General features: G+C 44.7%; 1 protein-coding gene across 1 annotated transcript in view; it reads right to left on the bottom strand.

Annotated features, from left to right (window-relative positions):
- Nucleotides 1–2,680: 2,680 nt before the first annotated feature.
- Il1rl2 (interleukin 1 receptor like 2) overlaps nucleotides 2,681–24,839 on the bottom strand; it is a 41,118-nt gene continuing 18,959 nt past the window's right edge. Inside the window, 7 exon segments of the mRNA XM_026408611.2 lie at nucleotides 2,681–2,879; nucleotides 4,660–4,836; nucleotides 4,838–5,168; nucleotides 6,739–6,900; nucleotides 12,690–12,833; nucleotides 17,898–18,034; nucleotides 18,802–18,931. Coding sequence (XP_026264396.2) covers nucleotides 2,681–2,879; nucleotides 4,660–4,836; nucleotides 4,838–5,168; nucleotides 6,739–6,900; nucleotides 12,690–12,833; nucleotides 17,898–18,034; nucleotides 18,802–18,931 — 1,280 coding nt within the window.

Genomic DNA, 24,839 nt, shown 5'->3' with positions numbered 1-24,839 from the left:
CTGGCCGAGTGGTCGCTACTGAAAATTAGTCCTGGCTTTCAGCAGTATTTAGCATCTGCCTCCCAAGACTGGCCTTCAAAACTCCTTAAGTCCCTCCAATCAATACCAAGTAGTAAGGACAATAATCAGAGGTTCCATCAGGAAAAAAGTCTCTCGAATATCCAGGGCAATCAGGAAAGACTGGGGTCCTTGTGTAAACAGGACAGAAAGCCACCAGCAGGTGAAGCGGGGGTGGCCTGGACAGCTCCTCCAGCTGAGCCCTCACCGTACAGCACAGCTGCAGGTCCCATAGATCCAGATAGAGAGCATCCTGTCTTCATGGGCTTTTTCTGTCTGACTTTGAGTAGTAGATGAGGATTTCCCCCACACCATAAGCTGCCTTCTGCAAAACACTCAATGTCTACTGATGCTTTTCTCTGTAATGAAAGCTTTTCTCCAAATAGCACGGGTGGCAGAGTTCTTTCAAGTGTGTCCAAGTTGCATATAAATGACCACTACATATAAAGCCCATGCCGAACTTCAGATCTCATCCGACTTGACTCGCGCCACCACAAAAATGAAGGAACTCGGAGAGGCTGATCAGCTTCTGAAGGGCTGCACAGGTGTAGTGTGGAGATGGTGAGTTCCAAACTTAAGTCCCCTTTCCTCTTAAAATCACCAAGCACACAACCTCCAGGTTCCAGATTCCTAGGAGGCAGTGGACTCCCTAGTCTAGAGATGGACATTAGTTAACGCCAATGCATCCTGCTAGGGGTGGGGGGCTCATATAAATCAAAGCACGACTTAGAAGACCAAGTCTGCTGCAGCCTGGCTGGGCACAATTCAGGAGCCACTTGTCAAGCAGAAACGAACTTTATTTTTAGAACACACACCGCACCACACAGCTCTTCAGGAATTCCCTCAGAGCCCAACTGCCACCACCGGCTTCCCACAAGCCTCTCAACCCCCTCTCCTCCCACTCTTGAGGCCGATTGGCTGGGTCGCATGGGTGGAGCCAAAAGAGTCCCCCAATGAGCAGCTCCGTGGTCTGAAAGGGCGGGGAAACAGCCCAATGAGCATCACCGCAGAGGAGCCAATCAGCTGGCAGCTGGAAGTTTGCTGGGGCCGCTGCGAGCCAATCAGCTGGAAGTTTACTGGGGCCCCTTCGGCTGTGGCTCTCAACACAAGACACCTGTCCCTCTCCATCTCAGATTACTAGAGGCTTCAGTGAGTCACTTCAATTCCTCAGGGCCTTAGTCTCCCCCAGGGTAACCTTGTTCCCGTCACAGCCCACACAGAAGTGAAGAAGGCACACTGGCTGACCAGGAAAGGCCTAAGACTCCAGACACACCAGGAAGAAATACAGTAGCCCCCTTATCTGGGGGTCTCACTCCCCAAGGTTCCAGCTATTCCTGGTCCACCCAAGCTTTGTGCCATCTCACATCCACTCAGGAAGCAGAGTGTCCAGCATATGAGATGTTTCATGGGAGAGAGAGAGAGAGAGAGAGAGAGAGAGAGAGAGAGAGAGAGAGAGAGAGAGAGCACATTTACTGAATGTTTATTGCAGTATATTGTTACAATTGCTCTATTGTATTAGTAGTTATCATTGTTAATCTCTTACTATGTCTAATTTACACATTCACCTTTATCTTGAGTAGTTTTTATAGGAAAAAAACATGGTGCATACGGGGTTCAGTACCATCTGGAGCTTCAGGCATCCACTGGGATCTCACACTGTGTCCCCTGTAGATGACAGGATGCCGCAGCTCCGGAGACCTGTGATGCATGTGTGCCTCTGGGCTAGATCAAGTACCACTGAAATTGTCAGGCTGAGTTTCTTCTCAAAGAATATTTAGATTGAACTCGTTCACCCACGTTGCTAATCACTGACCCTCTAGATAAAGTCCTCAAAAATTCTGAGATCAGGTCTTATAAATATAGAAACAAACACAAAACAAAAGGCTAACACAAGCATCTTTATCCCACATCCAGGTCTATTGACTCACTAGAAGTTTCCGCTGGAGAGCTTGAAAACACGTCAGCCAAACTTCCAAAAATGTAGCCAAAATGGTTTGTTTAACAGAGAGATACCCATGGCCTATATCAAATTATCACTGCTACGGGGAACCCTTACTAATCTTTAAAATATTTTAAAACATGTGTCCATTTTTGCAAATCTCTGAGCACAGCAATGAAATCATTCCACCTGGAGAACCCTGCCCAGCGTTCAAACATGTGAGATGTCGTCTTTTTGAGAAAGAGAGTTTTCACATAAGACACAAAATATATTTTAATAAAAGTAATATTAAAATATGCTAGTGTCATCCATTAAGGTTATTACAGCTTGAATTAATAATACATCTTGAATACTTTTAAACAGAAAGAAACTTCAAACCCATATGGGGTGGGGGAGGGGTGGATTTTTGACCTAAAAGTAAAGTTCTGGAATTGAATTGGTTCTTTTCTACAACCAGTCTCAACTGAGGTCCAGTGAATGCCATCAGAATAAATAAGTAGTCACTGGAGAATTCATTTCCTGAAATTCACAGGCATACTAGGAGCCCCTTAGAGAGGACACACCCCAATCTGTCCCCTACTTCCTGAAAAGGACCCTGCATCTGCTTTCCTGCCTCTTTTGGAGGAAATGACTGGGAAGGACAGGGGAGTTCCAAATCAGAACAAGGGGGATTCCCCAGATTCTCTACAAGCGTGAGCTGGTGACCACTCCCCGACGGGAGTCCAGATTTTCTGCTCCCTGCGATGAGTGGCCCCTGCTCCAAGCTGGCTGGCTGGTGTGGCCAGGTTCCAAGCCAGGCACTGTCCTACGAGCTGCCCTCAGCCAGCCTGCAGTCCCCAGCTTCTCCAGCATTGGAGGACAGACCTCCAGGACAGACCAAGACCTGGACGGTGAGGGGATGGAATGGGGAACAGGTGCAAGAGGAACCCTATTGTACTTCAAATCCTCCATGAGGAATTCTCATGTCAATGGGGTCAAGAAAGAAAGAAATGACAAGCATCTGATGAGAAGGTCCCTTGATTAGCTTCTTGCTTTTGAGGACTTTCCAGAAGTAGAGCCTCACTCTCCCCACCAGGCAGAAAACATGTTGAAAGGAGGAAAGGCGACAGGGGGCGCTGTGTAAGAACAGGACGAACCTGGAGGGCGCTCGGCTCGGCGAAATTAACCCGCCACAGGCAGATGCAGACTGCTCCACTGCACCTCCGTGAGGTCAGACTCACAGACCAGAGAAGACTGGCGGTTGCCAGGGTCTGGGGGTGGTGCTTATTTGTTGGGCACACTGTTTCAGTCTGCAAAGATGGAGAGGCTCCGAGGTGAGTGGTGGTGACAGCCTCACAGCCAGTGGGCATGTGCTTGATGCCACTGAAATGTCCACTTAAAAAATAACTAGGATGGTCAGTTTTTAAGTTCATCTGTTTTTGCCACAATTAAACTTTTTTAGAAGCAGGTGTTAAATAACCATACTGAATGAGGGCTGGGTGCTAAGTCACCTTGAAATGTCAATTCAAAGAATGGAGAGGGCTCTGGGGCACCTGCACCAGACACTCCAGGGGCACAGGCCTGCGGGACCCTGCTCCCTCCTGGCCACCCTGTCCTCCTTCCACATGGGACCACTGTGGCTGGGCCTGGCCTCCTGTCCCTGAGCTGACTCACTTCCAGCCCTGGATAGCTCTTCCTTAACACGGGCTGCTGTTTAAATCTTGGGATCATCAAACATGGCTGGAGAGGGTTCCACTGTAACTCATGTCCTCAAGTTAGGTTTTGCAAAGTAGCGAAGAGGCCTGGCAGCTAATTCTTAGTATTAAAAACCGTTGGCAAATTGTTAAATCATAAACTAACCTTTGAGAAGGGCGCACTCACTAAGGGAAAGCACATGTTGCTTTCCTCAGACCAGAATGACTCCACCTCCTGCGTCCAAAAGGAAAAATCAAAAAAAAAAAAAAAAATTCTTACTCCTTGCTAGGCATGAAGACACACATCTATAATCCCAGCAGCTCAGGAGGCTGAGGCAGAGGATCACAAGTTCAAAGACAGCCTCAGCAACTTAGTAAGACCCTGTCTCAAAATAAAACCAATAAGGGCTGGCTGGAGATGTGGCTCCGTGGTTAACTGCCCCCAGGGTTCATTCTCTGGTTTAAAAAAAAAAAATCTTACTTATTTTGGTTTGGCAGGTAAAGTCTTTCAAAGGACAGGGTCCCCTGGGTGGGTGACCACAGGACACTCATAGCAGTATCCCTGTTCTAGCTGACCGAAAAGTAGCTTCCAGGGACACCAGGCCGAAACTGTGGTGACACTGTTTGCCTGCCCTGGAGGAGCGAGGAAGGGGGATTCCAGCACCTCAGATACTGCTGAGGAGCAGAGCCCTGGGGACACTGGGTGGGCAGAAACAAAGTGTGGTTCTGGCCAGTCTTCCTCAAGTCACTGGCTCCCCTCCCGCCATCCCTAGGCTACCCCAGCTCCAAGTTCAGAACTCACAGTCAAGCTTTCAGACTCTGTATGTCCACTTGACAGACCTCTGTATCTCATTCCCCTGGGGCCGCCATGCCACATCCATCCCTTGCTCAGTGAGAGCTCACCAGTCTCCAGGACCCGTTGAGTTAACAGCCCATCAGGAGATGTGATGTCTTTCCCTAAAAAACTAAGTCTGATCAAAACAAACCAACCAAGCAGTACAAAAGAGCAAGCTTTGGGGCAGACAGCCCAAATGAAATGCATCCTTGGCCAGCCACGAGATACCAAGAGGGGACAATTCTCCGTCAGCGGCTGATGAGCCCCATCTTGGTCTCCATTTGCCGGCTGGGAAATTGCAGGGTACGGGCTTCAGCCGCTGGACTGGAGGAAGGCGGGAACCTTTTGGGCGGCATGTGGTACCTCACTCTTTTCCAGAACTTGGTCTTGGCACATTGAGATGACTCTGTGAGGTCCCCCCTCCACGGGATGGCCCCGTGCTTCTGCCTCATGTACTGAATCGACTCTGGCATGGTGGTGTAGTCCTCAATCTTCTCCAGTTCAATCAGAATGACCTTCATCCCAAGCTGGATGAGGGCGTTGTAGACGGCAATTTGTTCTTCTGACATGTTCTTTAGCAGACCAAAGCTGGGCGACTCGGGGACTATGATGAGGATCAGCCTCCTGCACAGCTTAATGTTTTCATCAATGACATGGGCCACAGCTGGAAACAAAGAATTGAAGACTCAGAAGAGCTCAAGATCAAAACAGCCTGGGTGGTAATGCTACGGAGCACATTAGAAAGGGTCACTGCGGAGAGGAAATGGCCTTTAAAATCAACCGGATCTGGGCAGGAATGGATTCATAAAACTTGAAGCCTTCCTGGCTCTCTCATGACTTGTGTTTGGTTTTGTTTGGGGAAGTCTGTTGTTATGTCAGTTTCCCTAGCTAACAAGTATTTATCATGCCTAGCTTTGTATCCCCCCAGTTGCTGAAGGTCTGTTATCGATTACAGAATGAACAGATTTGTAAAATAAATTTTAGAAGGACAGGAAAAACGTAGTTAGTTCAAATGTTGTGTTAGTCTAACATTTGTATTTTCCTTTTGTTCTTTACAGCTATTTAAATAACCAGAATTTATGTGACTAATTTAGAAACCAAATAACACCCACTGATGATGGCTTGTGGGGCTGGGGCCAGGGTGGGGAGGCGGGGAGCCTGGCTCTGCAGATATTTGGTGGGCAGTTGCCTCCAAGGGGATGTAAGAGTAGACTGTCACCTCCCCGAGGACCGGTTCTTTGGGTTTCTAGTGTCTGGACAAGTACACAGTGTATGGAAGAACTCCGTGATCAACTGCTCCATTAGTGAGCAAATGTATTTCCTAGTGAGTAAAAAACAGCCAGGCGCAATGGCACACGCCTGTCATCCCAGCAGCTCGAGAGGTTGAAACAGGAGGATCATGAATTCAAAGCCAGCCTCAGCAAAAGCAAGGCACTAAGCAACTCAGTGAGACCCTGTCTCTAAATTAAACATGAATATAGAGCTGGAGATGTGGCTCAGTAGTTGAGTGCTGGGGAGTTCAATCCCTGGTACCAAAAAAAAAAAAAGGATTTTAGATCATAGACATTTTGCTGCAGAGCCCTCAAAGGAGAACAAAGGAGATGAGAGGGAACTTCCGTGTCAAATGTTGACGCTGTCCTAAGCTCCCTACTGGACCCCACTCAGGTTAGTTCTCGTAGCGGTGTTAAAGAAGCATCCCTATGCCCATTTTACAGATGAGACAAGCGAGGTTCAGATACTGAATGAATTGCCCCAAACCTCATGCCAAAATGAAATGGGAGAAGTCTATTAAAAACTTCCACTTCTTTTGGATAGAGAAGGAGCCTGTGGAGTTGAGCTTCATAAATCAGCTTTAACATTACCTGACTTGTATATTTAAACCCATTGGGGAATTCAGTAGATAGACTCAATTACAGGAGGTCAAATGATCGTTTTCTTCCTTCAGTGTTTGAACCAAAGCTGTGTTCCTGGCTACCTGTTCACATGAACAGGTAAGCTACATCCTCACTCCAAAGACGGGCTTGCAGGACTGCAACCAGAATCCCAGACAGGGGCATCTTGATGGGCCTGATGAGAGACGGCAGCTTGTTCCACCTGCCTGAGCTCCAGTCTCGGCCTTCCCAGCGCTCTCAGGGCAAGGGGAGCAGAGTGTGCCATTTGTATGCAACATGGAGGCAGACAGGGATCTCCTTCCCGTTTTTCATTTACTATTGGGTACCTCACTTGAAACGCACCTTGTCCGGGGAATTCGTCCCTGCCGAATATGAACAACTTGTATCTGCACTGTCTCTCCAGCACCTCGGGCAGCAGCTTCAGCACCAGAGTGTCCACATCGTGCCTCTGGCTTTCTTTTTGAGGCTTGGGGTACAATACGTATGCATCATACAGCTTCCCATCTGAAAAGGAAATGGGAGCCACTCACACAGTGATTCCTACTGAATCCCCTTCGGTGGACAAGGCGAACACCTGAGCTGCTGCCATGAAGCCCTCTGTCCTTGGGTTCAATGACTTCTGTGTGTCCAGCCACCAACTTGGCCCTCACAGGCCACTGTAGCCCTACTATTTGAGAATGGGACACCAACCCATCCCCACTGCATGAGGATGAAGCTGAAGCAGAACACTGACTTCATTCTGCAATTCCTCAATCCAGCCCAAGGCCTCTGATTTTATGGACGCCGCTGCCTTTAAATGGGGCCCAAAACAAGAAGAGACTGAGATTCTACCAACATCATCCTCAGTGCATGCTTCACCAGGGAAAGTGAGCCCAGTCCCTCTTGATTTAGACCCACCAGTAAATTCCGTCAGTTCAGTTTTGCAGGCTGGCATTGCAGTGAGAGAACGAGCCTTTGAGTGGACTGTGACTGTGCCTTGCAGGGCCGAGAAGTCCATGCAACAGCCCACATCACCATCATGAGAATGAGCAAGAATTCACTGAGAGCAGAACAGTCCCTCCGCTCAGGGCAAAGAGGAACTAGACACAGGACATAACTGGGCAGACCATTCACATACACAGAAGTAAAACAACCCGAGGCACTACAAGATGACGACAGCTAAGTGAACAGAAGAACCAGAAAGAAAGGAAAGTCCCCATCCTCTGGAGCTCTTAATAAAAATTGCAAAGGACATGCAACAGAGAGGGTTTTAAAGAAATGAGGGTCTGAGAGTGCAGGGTCAACAGGCACAAAGGGGAGCAGCTTCAGACGAGTGTGGGACGGGGAACATTGATGGCCTGTTCAGGAATCCTGGGAATGACACTGGGGTAGAGGGTGTGAGTGGAAGAAGAGCCGGTTACACCCAGCTGTGGGCATCTCATTGGAATAGGTGATTTCAAGCTTCAGGTTTTGGAAATTCAGAGCCAACTTAATGGGTACCAGGGGGACAGCCATTCTTGTCTTTTCTCTTTTTAGGGGAGTTGGATGAACAGACCTGGAGAAAGGTGTGGTTCAGAAATTAACAAGTGGAATCAAAATCTCTAGTTTCTGTGTAACAGTCATTAAAAAGTCTATTTTGACAGTAGATAAAATGCATACTATTCTGGGTGGCATGTTGCCTTCTCTTGTTCCATCAATTCCCATACCAACACTGCCGGTCGCCAGGAGAGGGTCACCAATCTTGGCCATCCTGTGGAGAATGACAAGGCACGTGTACACACACATCTGTGCATGCTCCTGCAAACACATGCTCAGGCACATGCCGTCATACACATACATGCACATGATGCAGTTGTACCATGCTTGCACGTGCATGCACTTCTCCCCACCCTCTGCCATGAAGGACGCTGGGTGATATTGGGGACTCTGGCTCCCTGCTCTACCTTCAGCACCAGGAGCAGGACCCTGCTCAGAAGAGTGCCCGATCAGTATCGATGAGAACGTCTGAATGGAGTTCCATTTTGCAAAGACTTAGACAGGTTACATCTATGTTGTTGGACAGGGAGATTCTAGATCATGGGTGGATTCAGCCTTTTAATGGATGGGATCATGGGACATTCATTAAGGGAACAATTAAATTTGTGTCTAGAGATGACCAAAATCCAACACCACTGAACTTTCTGTGAAATCTTAAAGGTCTCCAGACTAGACCAGCATTGCAAATAGTGGATATTTTTCTGTATAAACTTTAATGTCCCACACTCAACTTCCTGAAACTAGAAATTTTTTATTAAGAGAGAAAAAATGAAGGAAAAAAAAAGAGAAAGATTTTGTAAAATGTTTATGTTTTTCAAAATTTTAAGAAGGAATTAAATTTCCCCATTCGAAAATTTGGTAATATTGATCCTTTTGTCTCTGAAAGAGGGTTGTTTGTGTTGGTGGTTTGCTCAACCCAGAGAATAGCTCCCCTGGTCTCTTAGCTATAGCTAGCCCTCAGCTCCGTCACCACTCTGTCCCAGAGCCTGCCACTGGATTCTCCCTCTTCTCATTCTGCTTCTCCTCCCCGCCCCCACTGACTCTAATTTAAAACAAACAAGCAAACAAAAAAAATGAACCACTTTTGCTAAGTGTCCTCGCTTTGATATTCTGTTTCTAAACAAGCCATCTGAGGATATACATTCACCTTGCACTACAAACCCAGAAGATATGTGGGTGGCAAGAACTCACCTTTCAAAAACTTTTTAAAATTCAAAATATAAAAATGTTCAACTTTTTTGTTCATTTTTTTTTCTTTCTAAGTTTTTTTTTTCTTTTTTGCAGTGCCAGGAAGTGAACCCAGCATTTCTCACCTGCTAGGCACATGATCCACCACAGAGCTTCATCCCTAGCCCTCTGACTAATGCTTTTGAATAAAAATACTCTTTGCTGCCTTGTTTTAAAAAATGCAATGTGTTTTCATCACTTTCGATGGACCGATCCATAATTCACTGACCAGTATACTAAAAGATCATGCAGGGAACGGCATAAAGCTTATTCCCAATCAATCTTGTGCAACTGTGCCTGGCTGTATTCTCCAAAGGCAGCCCCAGCCACATTTCTGGTCCTACCTGTTCTTTCAGAATGTTGCCACACCCCTAAAAAGAGGGGAATCTATTTCCACTTCTTTGAAATTAGGGAGGCCTCCATGGCTGCCTCAAAAAGTAGGAGGTAGTGGAATTGGCAGTAGAAATCCAGGAGGCCTTGATTATACCAGAAAGCACAACTTTTCCCGGGTTCTCTTGCTCCTGAAATGCTCACCCGGTTAAACAGCCACCATTCCTTGAAGAAGCTCAAATGTGACACACAGAGAGAAGACTTGAAGAGGCTCTTGCACAGAGGGGCTGAAGCCATCAGCCAGAGTCAGTTGCCAGTGGTCCAACTGGAACTGAGCTGGGCTGTCCCCACTGTGTCGTGCGTATCCCTGGTCCACAGAACCCAGAAGCAGAATGAAGGGCTATTTTACACCAGGACATTTTGAGGTAATTCGTTTCCCAGCCATAGCTAAAGAAACGGCAAATAACCATGGGCTGACCACATCCTATTTCATCAAGAACATTTCAGACACACAGACCTACTGGGGAGCATTCTGAGGACAATAAGCCCTGTGGACGCTCACAGGGCCATCCCTCTATCCTGGGGAGGTGACAGTTTATCCACATCCTGGCCCAGTGCCCTTCATTTTCTGAGGAGATTCAACCTGATCTTCAATATTAAAGTATGTGCATGTGCTCTTATTGATTGTTTGCCAAACACACACACAAAAATCTAACTTTTATAAACTAGTATTTATGAAAGGTTGCCTAAAAACTATTCAATTCTTGACTTTTCTCTCAATTTGATATTGTTAAATTTTAGACTTGATTAACCCAGAGCAGAAGAAAAAAAAAATTGGACAGGTTCAATGTACCTTCATCTAAATGCCTTTAATGGTTTGGGGTATTCAGCTCCAGCATGAAGAGAAGTCACTAGAAGGAAAGACACCTAAAATATGGTCATACATTTACCACAGAAATGTCGCAGACAGGGTTCTTTATATCACACCCTTTAAACAGAGGACATTCCCAAAAAAAAATCTCCCTTGGGAATGAGTCCCAGAAAACACCATGTTCTCTCATGATGAGCAATTGAAAGGTTTTTGTGAACAGCATATTAATAAATCTTGTAATTGCCTTTGCTTTAGCTTTGAAAACAAATTCAGCCTTAACAACCAAGACTTGTCATTAGCTCTACCTCCAGCTTATTTAACCTTTCTACCCTTTGTTCACTGTATCTGTTTTGGTTTTTTTTTCTAGTTCCTCTGCTCTCCATGCACATTCTCCACACACCTACCTGGAGTATGAGGAGGCAGGTGCGATCCCTCCAGGAGCTTAGTAAACTAATCCCTCCATTCCTGTGCACACATGCCCACCTGCCAGAAGAGCTTGACAGAGGATATACAGAATTCTCTGACTTCAGCCGGGCCTGAGAATGACTCATACGAAAACCACGAGTTAGACTCACCTATATTCACCATGTCACACAGCTTGATGAACCTAGTTGGGGTAGATGACTTATTTTACTTATGTAAGAGGACATCATTTCTCTCTCCCTCCCTTGTCTCTGCCATCCATTACTCTGTTTGTTCCCAGATGGCTTAGAAAATATCCTCCAGGGAAACAACGCCGTAAACGAGATCGGGGTGAACGTCAGAGTCTATCACCAGTTCGTTGTGAAAGCTAACACTTGTATTACAAGGTAGCGAGGTGTAGACAATTTAATCACAAAGCACACACATTCTTTCTGGAATTAAAAATTAAAGGGACCATTGGCTGCCTGTCAGCCCACTCACTGGTTGTGGGGAAACTGGGCGACAGCCAGGTTTGGCCGTGGGTGGGGCTCTCTGAGTCTCCTCTGCTCTGCGTGTCTGCTTGGCATGAGTCACTATTCCTTTTTTTCTTTTCCTGTTAACCTCAAATCACTGACAGTCAGCTTCACCAGGCACTCTGCTCCATACCAATAATTCACAGCCAATCCTGCTCCTGCGAGTTCCAGTGAGTCAGAGAGAGACAAATGCCAAGGAGTCGGAAAAGCTAGACCTTCCAGAAAGACCACGTCAGCCAGGCGATCCTGTTAGTCAAGACAGAAAGCAGCCGAACCACTCATATCTGTGTCAGAAGAAATAAGTGGTGGTGGACCCCATCCTCTTCTCAAAAAGGATGACAGTCACAAGCGCTTAGAGCAAACTCTGTGCTGACAGCACCCAAAGCCAGATACACACCCCCCCAATCCATCTGCAGCCCTACAGTGCTACATGCTGCACTTGGCACACAAGACCAGAGTTCAACATGGCACTTCATCACCCACCAGGCACCTGCTGCTCTCTACGTTGCTCGGGGTCTGCCGATGCTTCTCATTGTTCTATTTTCTTTTCTCTTTTTGGTACTTGGAACGGAGCCCAGGGTCTCACATACTAAGCAAGTGCTCTGTCACTGAACTGCACTCCCAGCCCCTGTGGTGCCAATTTTTAATCCTGACTTTTAACTTGGAAGTTAGTCCTGGTTAGGACATCTATATTTTATCCAGTAAGTGGACAGTAACTTGTACCATAATTTTCATATGAAAAGCAGGCACTTGGAGTAAACCGTGCTCTTCTACACATTAGCTACTTATAAAAACATGCTCTGATCAGCTCTGCAAGTCTCTGGACTGGAAAGGTTTAAGTATGCACATCCCTACGCACGCCAGCTGTGCGGACTCCTCTTGGCTTTGTACCAATTTTTCCAAGCAACGAAAGAACATTAAAGCAGATTTACTACCTTTTTCAAGGTCACATCCATTCTGAGACCAGAGAAAGAGAGAGAGAGTGCAGAGTCACAACCACACCACCCCTTGAGGGTCACCCTGAGGAACCTTCTTGTCAAATAGCTCTGGCAGGAAAGGAAACAGGGAACTCAAATTCACACTCAGCTCCATGTCTCTTCAACATTGAGAGTTGGACCCGGAAACCCCTTTGGGTAACACATCCTGGACCTAAGAGAGGGCAGCTCCTACTCCCCATAATATAAACAGTACTCGAGTTGCCATGGTGCTGGGGACACTTCACAGAAGGACAGCACTTTGCTCTCGGAGACAAGAAATCCCGGTGATCGTGGACAGATCTCTCTGAAGCACTGTGAGTTCCAGGGAGTTCTGAATTTGCCAATAGCATGAAAGTCAAGTTTGTGAAATACGACAAAGTCTATTTGACGACAAGATACCGATTGTAAGCATTTCTCAGAGAATATACACACACTTACCTTCTCTGGCCTTCTCGGAACTGAAGGCACTCCGATACCAAAGTACAATGTCGATCTTAAAGTAATTGTAGATGCACAGAACAGATGTGACCACCACGGCCAAAGCAATCAGCCCTCCTATCAGGTAAGCGCGGAAATCTGGAGCTACAGATGACAGCAAAACAACATCATCAGAATCCAAAGAGTTGATTAAACTCTTTATTCAGGGACATTATAGTACAAATTCCAAAGGAAAGTGTACTCAACATCAATGAGGACCCTACTTATTTCTTTAAAGAACGGGTATGGGAGTAGAATAATCTGATCTGGGCCATGGATTTTAGGGAGCCAATGGGCTCTGGGCACTAGGAAGAGGAAAACTGCAGAAGTCTTCCTTCTCGTTCCCACTGCAGGACAGCTGCTTTCCAACTCTGCACGTCCTGGTTCTAGGTGGTCAGCACCAGATGCTCCAGCGGTTTGTTTGAAACATTCCCCAGTGTTTACTGCACAGTCTTGATCCACGGCACGTCCCGATGACGATCCTATATCACATTGCTCCCCCATCACGGAGCTGCATGACTCCCGAGTCTCCCCGGAAGCCATCGCTGCTGCCTGAGAAGGAAGCCCTCATCCAGGCCTCTGGGCGCCAGGAGTCCAGGCTGGGGCCCTGGGTGAGAGACAGGTTCTGAGAGGCTGCTCCAGTTCTGCTCTGCTTCCTGTGCAAGGATGGGGATGGACAAGCCCTGGGCAGAGCTGGCCAAGGAAAGGAGCAGTCCCTCTGGGGCCCACCTCCAGGGAGCAAGGCCCCCCACCCGACCCCCCCACACACACACACACAAAGAGGAAGAGCAGCATCCCACCTCACCACAGCCAAACCTGGGCCCCCAAAGAAGGAGCCTCTAGGAAAGAGGGAATTTGGAAAGAGGAAGTGGGAGAGAGGAAGAGAAATCCTCCCATTCCTGCCACCCACCTCACAAGCCACTTCCTCACAGCCCCTTCCTGATCCTCCGGAAGATGAAGGGTCCCTCCCAGAGGGATTTCGTTTAAAAAGAAGATTTACTAAAGAGCTTATCACCATCTCCCCTAGGCCACACCATGTTGTAAACATCATGAGGCCCAAGACTTTCTGTTTCCTGTTGCAGATCTTGAAATACGTGGCACCATAAGGTACAATAACAAAAAGCACATTTGGGGGCTGGGGTCATGGCTCCGAGGTAGAGAGCTCGCCTGGTGTGTATGAGGCACTGAGTTCGATTCTCAGCACCACATATAAATAAATTAAATAAAGTCCTTTGACAATTGAAAATATATATATATTAAAAAATAATTTAGTTTAAAATAAAAAAGCACATTTGGTGCTCCCGCCCCCCCCCAAAAAAATATATATATATATGTATATTGATTAAGTCCCAATGCAGCCAGGAGGAAATGCTCCATGCACTGGGGCCAAATCCCATCCTGACCCCACGTTATAACCATGTCAGCCCTTCTTTCTCCTTCTTGAATCAACACCACCCCTCTTCCTTTGGGAGAATCCATGTCTAGGGAGACCTAATGCACAACTCAGGGGTCTTGGTGTGATAAGCAGCCATGATAGGGTGACGATGGCCCCAATATTTATCAGATTCAAAGAGCCCCTGTGTCAGGTAGCAGGAGAGATACCCCAGGATTCTTGAGTTGGTCATTCATTGCATTCAGGTGTGTTGATGCTCTATGCTCTGCAAGTGTGCTGAAAGATGACACTGGAATGAGAAAGTTCAAAGGGAGTATGGAGTTTGAAATAGGAGCAAATGGAAAACTCACTGCTGGTATGTCCGAAACCCTGTTAAAAATGGTATTTGTCACTCGAGTCCATGTGGCCACCATCAGCCTTTAAATTTGCCAATAGCATGAAGGTCAAGTTTTTGAAATATGACAAAGTCTAAATGGTCGGTGAGGAAAAGTGATCAAAAAAATTTATGGAAGGGACAGATAATCTAAACAACTTTTTAGTGACTCTGTTTCAGACAAACTGGTAAGATTCAAATCTGGAGGTGTTCTCAGCAAAAAGAAGGAAGTCCAATGGAGAAGTTATAACCTTGACTTTGCCCCCAAGAAAACCAAGAAGCCTGGATTTAAGAGGGTGAGGTTCCTAAGAACTCAGGGCAAACAAAACAAAATGCAGCTGATTGAAGTGGTGCACGCCTATAATCCCAGCATCTCAGGAGACTGACAGGTTAGGATTGGCATGGAAATCTGTATTGGCCAGATTCAGGTGAGGTTACTAAACAAGGAAGTCAAACTTCTAGGTTGAAGCAGATTTAAGTGGTAACTTCAGGTCTCGTGGTATCTCCAAGGCTTCTCTTCTTCCCCTCTTCTCTGGGGTTGACCATGAGTTCCTGTCTCTGGCCTAAGCCAGTCTGCAGGTTCTGCCCTGCTCACCGCTTGAAAAGCAATTCTGCCCTCACTGGCTTCAAAGTCGTCTCCTTTCTCAAAATATGAGGCCCAGAGAGGACCTGCCTTTGTCTGTGATCTATTTCATAGGGCAGACAAAGGAGACAACCAATAAGTTAGTGGGAAGAGGTAGATGGGGGGATGAGAATGCCAAGCTATGGAGGGTCATTTTTATCCCAGAGGGAAGGAGGTGGGACTAATATCCAGACAGGGAAGTGGTGGAGTTCCAGTCATCCTTGGAGAAGGTAATTCTATAACAGTCACCAGGAGATAAGTTGACCCGAGAAAGTTCTCAAAGCAAGGAAGTCATTAATAAAATTAATATGATCATCCAAATCCATAAGAGTCAACCAGAACCAGGATAGTAGTAATGCAAACAAACATATTTTTTTTTAAGAATTCACTAAAATGTCAGGCTCTGTGGTCACTCTGCAAAATTATCTCTTGATTCTCTCCTGCACTGTGATAGGCAACAGGAGTATGAATTGGTCCAATCGTATGGGAAAACACTGTGACATTATATAGAAAGGCCAATAACACACTCTCATGAGGCAACTCTACTCCTAAAACTGTAGCAGAGAGGATATTCTGCATGCATACCAGGACACACATCCAGGAAGCTTCACAGTGGGATTATTGGCTAATAGTCTAAACTGGAAACAACTCAAATGTCCATGTGCATATATAGTAAAGTGGATGCATGATGATCTAGCTGTTCAAAGGAACAGGACGCAGCAAGAAAAATGAATGAGCTACAGCCACATCTACATCACTGAGGTACCAACACAACCCAGACACCTACGAGGAAATGAAAGTCATAGGAAGAATTCATACTATAGAATCCTTTTCCTATAAAGCTCAAAAACAGGCAAAACTAAACTGTACTTTTTAGGGCTAGCAACACAGATGGGAAAGAAGAGCAATGACTTTCCTAAAAGTTGGAGAAGTAATTATCTAGGCAGGAAAAGGATGATTTGATCAGGAAGGAAATGCCGAGGCTCTTTGGGTCTGGTAATGTGTGTCTGGTTGTTTTTCTTAATCTAGGTGGTAGCTTGGCATGAATCTGCTATGTGATTATTTGCTATGTAATATGTAAATCATATATGTCCTTTCTCATAGGTGTGTTATGTTTCACGATTAAAAAACTAAAAACCGAAATTCCAAATCAGTCTCAACCACAACCCTCCGTGGAAGGTCCCGTTATGATCATGACAACACTGTGGTCACACAACTCCTAAATGGTAAAGCCATGACCTGTGACCCTGGACACCTGGACCCTGCTGTCCCGGGTTGGAAACACTCCCCGTCTAGGTTAGCAGTGGAAGTGGACAGGAAGTCTCCATAGAACTCGGCAACTCACTGGGCCTTGGCAGAGAACCAGGAGGTCTGAGAGGGTCGGCGTGTTTTCACACTTCAGCCAAGGTGTCTGTGGCCTAGCACACGGGTGGGAAGGCAGGACACAGGGGAAGACATTGGTCCCTGCACAGGGCTGGCTCCGAAGCCGTAGAGAAAGTGAGGTTGTCAGGGGTGAGGGTGCAGAGAGAAAGTCAGCACTTAGGACAGGACCTCAGGAAGGAGACCACAGAGAGAGATGGGTGCACAAGACCCACCGGAGGAAAGTGGTGGAAACTGGCTCCTGATGAGAGGCCAACGGGAAGAGGAAGAGTGGGCAGCGGAGACGGATAGGCTCCAGGCTCCTCCCTCCTGGTGTGACCACAGCGGTTCCTCACAGGTCCAGGGAGAGGTGTGCAGCTGCTGTGTGCCCCCGCAGAGCAGACACAGCTGGGACAGAGGGATTCTGGCCTCCTGGCCACAGCCCAGGGAGAGAATGCACACCCAGAACCGCAGGACACTGGGCACACATCCTTATTCCCCACTATTCTAAGGAAGGCTGTGGACACACAAAATGTCAGGAGCTTGGCAGAAGCAGATGCACATCTGCTAGCTTCATACAGCAACCCCTGTGCTTTCTGTTAACTTCTAGAAAAACACTTCCGGAAGGGTTTTAGCTAGATGCATAAGAACATAGGTTTAACTGATTACTAAGGAACACTGGCCATTCAAGCTCTCTGTTGTATATGAGTTATACACACACACACACACACACACACACACACAGAGAGAGAGAGAGAGAGAGAGAGAGAGAGAGAGAGAGAGAGAGAGAGAGATTATACTAAAAGAATCAAGGAAAAATGCCTTGGTAAACTACACAGCATTTTACAAGGTATCTCATACACTTCTCTTGTAGGTTATCAACTTAGTTGATCTCAAGGCTCTGATATCACCCTCTATTATTACTCTCTATTCTCTGGCTTTAAGACCTCCAATGCATCCTTTAAAAGCTCTATACAGTTGTTGAGTGGGGAGCATGTCTGCTCAAATATCAGAATCATATATAAGTTTGTAAAGTTATGTGGTGAAAATATGCATAAGCATTTTATTTGCATAGGAAATTATTTGTAACAATCTAAAAGCTGAAAATTGCAACTAAATGGTCATACAAGTTGAACAATGAGGTTTTGTAAAGGAAAATTCAAAGTTTCCTGGAATTTTAATGCATACATTATCAATATATATGAATGTGGCATTTTCAAAGATGCTACTTTATCGAAGCCTTACTCCATGCAGAGTAGGAGAAGGCACCAATTCTTCCCCAGGTGACACACCTGGGTTTTCTACTCAATTCCACCGCCCTGTGTCACCATTGCACACGTGACTTCCCCTTCTCTGTCAGATGCATTTCCTGCCCAGCACTTTGAACATATGCTGAGCAGTGGGTGACACACTGGACCTTACCTGGGTGTGTTAGCATGAAGTAGGCTGTGGACACTCCAGCATGACACATGAATGGAAGTCCGTAATCTTCCATTTTCACTTCTAAGAAGGTTATGTTTACCGTGTAGAAAATGTGTTCCGGAAAAGAAACATTGGTTCTATAAAAGAAAACAGTTGAGCATAACGCTTGGGTCAGATGAACCCAACATCATTCATAATGTTTTTTTCTGGAGACAAATTATGTATTTTCTCCCCGCCCCTGAAGAACACTTTCACCCTAAGAATTTTTTTTTTTACCTTAAGAATACTTCACTGAGTGACTCCATGAGGTGTATAGATTATGTGGTTCCAAATTTGCATTTTCTTCTGGATAGTGGCAAGCAAGTATGGTTCTGTTAGTGAGAGACATGATCTCTGCGCCCAAAAGCCCTGCTCCTCTAACTCAGCTCCACCTCTAGGCCCTGCACAAGCTCTATTGCCCTGAGGTCACGGGGCCCATTTTACACCACTCCAATCAGACCTCCAGACATTGAGTTTATACTCAGTTCACTGGGAGCTATGTCCTCTCTCCCCAAGAACTCCTGCCTTGGCTCTGGTTTTTACTATTTAATCCTCAAAGACCAGTGGTTCAGGATGTAACTGAATAGGAAGAGGCTGGTTTCAAGCAGAAGTTGAGAGAAATGGACATTCTTTTACTGAGGCACGCACGCTTCAGGTTTTGCTGCATAGCCCCTTAGGCCGGGCTCACCTCTCTGAGCCAGCTGCTTGGCCACACAGCACACTGCAATCTTGAAAAGACAAAGCCCAGAGAAGCGGTGGCTGAGCAGGTGGCGGGAGCTGTCTGTAAGCAGCAGCAGTAGCAGCAGATAGTAGGTGGAGACAGTCTTGCTAGGTTTTAGAGAAGCCAGAGGAACAAAGCACCTACTCGATGCCCTCTCTGATGCGCTTGGATTCACTGTAGTAGGTGTCCACCAAAGTATTGTTGACCCTCCAGCAGCGCAGGTTGGTGTTCTCCTTCGAATCTGTTATGTTGCAGTCCACAATGAGAGTGGAGCCTAGAGCAACCAAATTCACAGATACTCAGTGAAAAGTTTACCAGGTTTCAGTGACTCCAATTGGTTAATTCCCAAATGCATCTTCTTTTGAGATTTGAGTATCTTGAGTGCCAGAATTTCCCCAGCCCCGGGTCAGTCGGCTCTCTCCCCCCGGACAGAGATCAGGAGGCTTGAGTGGGCTTCCAGGGTGTCTATGGTAAAGAGAGTTGCACATGCTGCCGAATGCCAGCACTTCAGAGACACAAAGACCACTTGTACTCGAGCTGCAGCCGAGAGCTCTACCGTTTACAAAGCATTGTATACGGATTTTCTCCCTCAGTCTTCATATCTTGTAAACAATCCAACAAGGCAGAAGAAAGGGGAAGAGTTATCCCCGTGTGAGAGATGAGAAAATTGAAGTTTCAGACAGATTGACTGACTCGCCCAAGGTCATACGTGAAGGACAGGGAGAGAGGAGACAAACACAGTTTTCTGGTTCCAAATCCAGTCACATGTCTACATCCACAAATGTGGGCCCACACCCTTTGTCATCTCTCCCTTACCTGCTTCCACGTATACTCACACATCTTGCTTAATAAATCCACGTTTTCATTTTACTTTGTCCAGAAGTCTCATAAATCGTACATGCAGTTTGAAGGATAGTTCTTTATTCTAGGTGGCACTTTAAAAATGTCATGGATGGAGCTGGCAAATATCATGCTAAGCGAAAGAAGCCAATCCCCCAAACCAAAGGCCAAATGTTTTCTCTGATCTAGGCAGATTCTAAGTCACCGTGAGGAGGGGGGACCAGTCGGGAAGAATAGAGGTACTTTGAATTAGGCAGAGGAGAGTGAAGGGAAGGGAGGAGGCAGGCTGGTAGGAAGGATCGTAGAATGAATCAAACATTATTACCTTATGTGCATATATGACTATGTGACTGGTGTGATTCACGTAAAACCATAAGAATGAGAAGTTATACTTCATTTATGTATGATATGTCAAAGTGCATTCTAATGTCATGTATAACTAATCAGAACAAATTGTTTAAAAAGTAAAAAAAAAAAAAAAGAAAACACAAGATAAGGCTGAAGTTATTTTTGGCTTTCAGAAATAGGACACATGGAGGTCCTAGGAACAGGACATTCAATCGGGGAGAAGATACATTAAAAAGACTAAAACATTAAAAAATGTATTGTTACTATATATAACACAGAGATAAAACCATGGAATCCAGTTAGTGAATTATGACAAAGCAAATATCCACCCCACCCTCACTCCATCAGGAAGGTAGTTTACTCCAGAGCCGCAGAAGTCTCCCAGGCCCCTTCCCCACTTCATATTTCATCACTTGCACGTTCATCCCTGAGCACCAGTTTCTACTGCTCAGCATTTTGCTGGTGAGACTCATCCATGCTGCCGGAGAGGATGGAATACACTAATCCTCATCTATTCCTCCTACCACGGCTGCATACCGTTCATATTATTTCTGGTGTTTGTCTAGTATGCCTAGGGCTCCTAGGAACTCCTTCCTTTTCCCCAGTATTGGGAACTGAAACCAGGGGTGATCAAGCCCTGAGCTGCATCCCCAGCACTTTATATTTTTATTTTGAGACAGTTTCCTAAGAACTTGCAATTCTCCCTCCTCCACCTAGTGAGTGGTTGGTGGAGGTGCCCGCCTAGGAACTCCCTTGTGCATGTCCCTTGGGGCACAAGCAGACATTCCACGTACAGTACTGGTAGATCATAGATCACACATCTCTCCAACTTCACACAGTGGTACAGCTTAGCTTTCCACACCTCGGCAGGGGCCTTCTTATACTTCACATGCTCAATAGTAGCTGGGGTGCCCAGTCTATTTCAGTTTTTGCCTTCTTGTCATGTGCATGATGGTTCTGCACTATAAAAATTAACATTTTAGCTGGCAGGATTATCTCAAGTTCAAAGCCAGCCTCAGCGACTTAGTGAGGCTCTAACCAACTCAGTGAGATCCGGTCTCTAAATAAAATATTAAAAAGGGCTGGGCATGTGGCTCAGTGGCTAAGTGAGTGCCCCTGGATTCAATCCCTAGTACAAAAAAAAAAAAAATAATGTTTTTGTTTTATTTAGCACACGGCTTCCATGATTCCTGTTAAAACTTCAATTAGCAGTCTTATTTCTGTACATAGAAGGGATTTTTTTTTATTTCTTTCTTTTTATTTTTAAGATTTTTTTCTTTGTTTTTGGTTTTCCACAATTTCGCTATGTGTCTCCAGGTGTAGTAGTTTTAATTTTATGGTCTTGCTTGGGATTTTTTGTTTATAGAATCTTTTGGATTCGTGTTCCTATCAGTTCGGAACATTCTCAGCACTAACTGGGACTATATAACATTGCCTCTGCCTCCACAGTCTCTCTCTCTCCTTTTATTTTTTATTTTTATTTTTTGAGTGGGGGAGAGGGGATACCAGGGATTGAACCCCGTGGCACACACTGAGCCACATCCCCAGCCCTATTTTGTATTTTCTTTAGACACAGGGTCTCATTGAGTTGCTTGGCACCTCACTTTTGCTGAGGCTGGCTTTGAACTCACAATACATCTGTATTTTCTATTCCTTTGTCTCTCTATGCTTAATCCTAAATTTTTTCCCACCTATATTTTAGCTTAGTCATCCTCATTTTTAAACAAGTCTAAAATGCTTTTAAAACCTTTACTGAGTTTTATTTGGGGGGGGGGATTGTACTGATAAGCTCTGAATATTTTATTTGTTCTTTTTCAAATCTGATCTGCTATAACTTTGCGTTTCAAGTTTTCTTTAGAAAACTTCAATCCTGTCTTTTCTTTCCTTAAACAGATCACAGACAATTTTTTCTAAGATACGTATCTGATATTTCTCTATCTGAACCCCTGACTGTTTCTATTGTATATACCTTATCCAGGTATATATTACTGGGCCCAAAATGTAGACTTTTCTAACGGTTCTACATATATATTGGCAAGTAAGCTGTTCATTCATTTCCCATTTAACAGCCATTTCTTGAGCATCTGCTACATTCTCGTCTGTTTTGAGCCTGGGTGAATCAGCAGGGAAGAGAACAGACAAGAAGCATGCTCTCTTCAGGAGCCTAAGCTCAAACAGAGCCAGAGATACTAAAGAAAACTTTAAAAGTATGTGAGAGTAAAAAGTGAATTTACGAAAAGGGTTGGGAGGGTAGGGGGTGGTTGCATGAGACTCTCTAAGAGGTGGACAGGGGAGCTGACTCCCCACAGGTCTGATGGAGGCGAGGGGACAAATGGCCTGGATGTCTGGAGAACAGCATCGGGGCTGAAGGGACAGCAAGCAGAACCTCTGAGGTGGAGCTGTGCTTGGGCTGTTGGAGCAGTGGGAGCAGAGGGGTAGGCTGGGAGGAGGAGGGTCAGGGTGAGGGCGAGAGCTCCTGAGCATGGGGCGTGGAGAGGCCAGCCACCAAATGCCACGCTGGGCCCCGGGAGGACTTGCACCTTCTTGCGAGCGAGATGGGAAACCTTTGGAGGGTTTCCACCTGTTTTAAAGAGATGGCTCGTCTTCATTATCAGTAACGGGGGAGCACGCTCTTCATGGTACCCTTGCTGATAAAGGGTATCACGTGCTTTTCAATCCTTGCCAATTTCATAGGTGAATAGACTTTAATGTACACTTCTTTTATTGGAAATGAATATTTTTAATATTTTGTTGGGTTTTTTTCCCTTGTGTGAATTATTTATGGCCTCACTCAGATTCTGCAGTTTTCTTGATCTGTTTTTTTTTTCAAAGTATATAAATGATATTACCTATTTTCTGTCATCTTTATTCCAAACATTCTCTCCTACTTTGCCCTTTACATTTTTTAAAATATTTTTTTTTTCATTTGTAGATGGGCACAATACCTTTCTTTCTTTCTTTATTTATTTAATGTGGTGCCTCGCACATGCTAGGCAAGCACTGAGTCACAACCACAGCCTCTGCCTTTACTTTTTAACTTTACTATTTTCTCTATATACAGATACTTGTATTTTGTTTTGTTTTTCAAATTTTTAACTTTCAAATATTGAACAAGGAGTTTATATATATTCAATGTACATAGTCTGAAACACTTGATATACATATAGAGTGTGTGTATGTATGCACATATATATATTATAATGTTCACTATGATCAAATTAAGAAATACATCCATCAGACTTCCAGAACTGGTTCATCCTTTTTTTTCCCCTTAAATATCACTCTTTATTTATTTAAATTGGTGAATTTTATATTATATGATTTTTAAAATTTTTATTGGTGCATTATAATTATACATATTAATGGATTCATTATGCTATATTTCTATGTGCACATGACATAACTTGATCCATCTCAGCCTCTGGTATCTTCCCTTTCCCTCTCCTCCTCCCTCCCCTTGATTTGCTTGCTCTATTCTCATGATCTCCATTATTTTTATTATTATTATTTTAATTAGTGCATTATAATTATATAAATGTAAATGTGTATAGATGCCGGATATATTTTGTTACATTCATACAGGACATAGCATAATTTAGTAGATTTCATTCCCCAGAACTTCTCCACCCCTCCCCTCCTCCCTGTCTCTCTATCTCCTTCCTCTACTCTCTGGGTCTCCCTTCTATTTTCATGAGATCCCCTTTATTTAATTTTATTTATTAATTCCTTCTTTTTTCTCGCTCTCTCTAGCTTTCACATATGGGAGAAAACATTTGAGATATTTGCGTATTGTTCGATCTTTTAACTTGTGATTCCCCCCACACACACTGATTTTATGCATAGAAACTCTGATATTCTGGTATTTGCTAATTTTATAATTCTTATGGTTGGATGAAAAATGGATCCAGAGAAAATAGAATCCATTTCAATTTAGTAATTACATGAAATAAATGTCAATGGATGTGGGGAAAATAACCCTAATCATGCAAATCATTTGAAGATGACATGCCAAACATATTCTTGAAGGGAAATGCTGGTGCTCTGGGGATGGGAGATGCTGGGATTACCCAACAGCTGTTTGCCCGTACATAATCACCTGTGGCAGTTGTGTCCCAAGAGAAAATAGGCTTTACAGGGCCTGTTGAAATAACCAACAAGGCTAGAGAAAGTATGTTAACATCAAGATAATATACTATTATTTCAGGCCTGTGAAATGATACTGGCTTTGAAAGTTTCTTTTGCATTGGAATAACCCCTACAGAAGAATTGATAGTGTTTATAGCATTTTAGATAATTAACATTTTTTTTCTAAGTAGATATTCATAGGTCACTTAAAAACAATTATATATTTATCTTCCTCCTAAAAGACTCCTGCTTTTTAGCTAAGTACGTCAGTTAGAATTTCCAGAGACAGGAGTGGGAAATGAAGTCGGGCAACCTTGTCTTCTAGGTGTTTATGAGATCACCAAGGGAATCCATGCAGTGAATACATAGACCCAAGCATCCACTATGTGGGCATCCATAGTTCCTTAAAATTCAAAAGAACTTCTAAATAAAGGCCTAGGACCTTTTCAACAGATTTCATCTCTTTTCTGTTCATAGTTTCATAAGCTTCGCATCCCCAAGTCTTCTATTCAGGTTTCCTGGAATTTCGAGAAGGAGATCTCTAGAAGTTTACCTCCCTTCCACCCTTCCACCCATCAACTCTTCCACCCCTGAACCAACTATGGGATTTATCATTCCACTTTTTTTTTCTTTTAGTATATTCGTTATTTTCTTTTATCTTTTTTTCCTTAGTTGTTCTTTTTTTAGAGAGATAAATGGTTATTTATGTATTTTAATTATTTCTCCACTTAATTATGATCATATTTAAAAATACAAACTTGTTTAGAGTACAGTAGTGGTCACAAGCCAGGAAGTTCAATATGATATATTCTCACTGTCATTATTTTCTAAATACTCTTGAACTCCAGCTTTGGTTTAATCTCTACCCA

Source organism: Urocitellus parryii, chromosome 12 (genome assembly GCF_045843805.1).
Source record: "Urocitellus parryii isolate mUroPar1 chromosome 12, mUroPar1.hap1, whole genome shotgun sequence".
NCBI lineage: Eukaryota > Metazoa > Chordata > Mammalia > Rodentia > Sciuridae > Urocitellus > Urocitellus parryii.
Note: the sequence above shows the minus strand (reverse complement) of the source record. Positions and strands in the feature narration are given on the sequence as shown.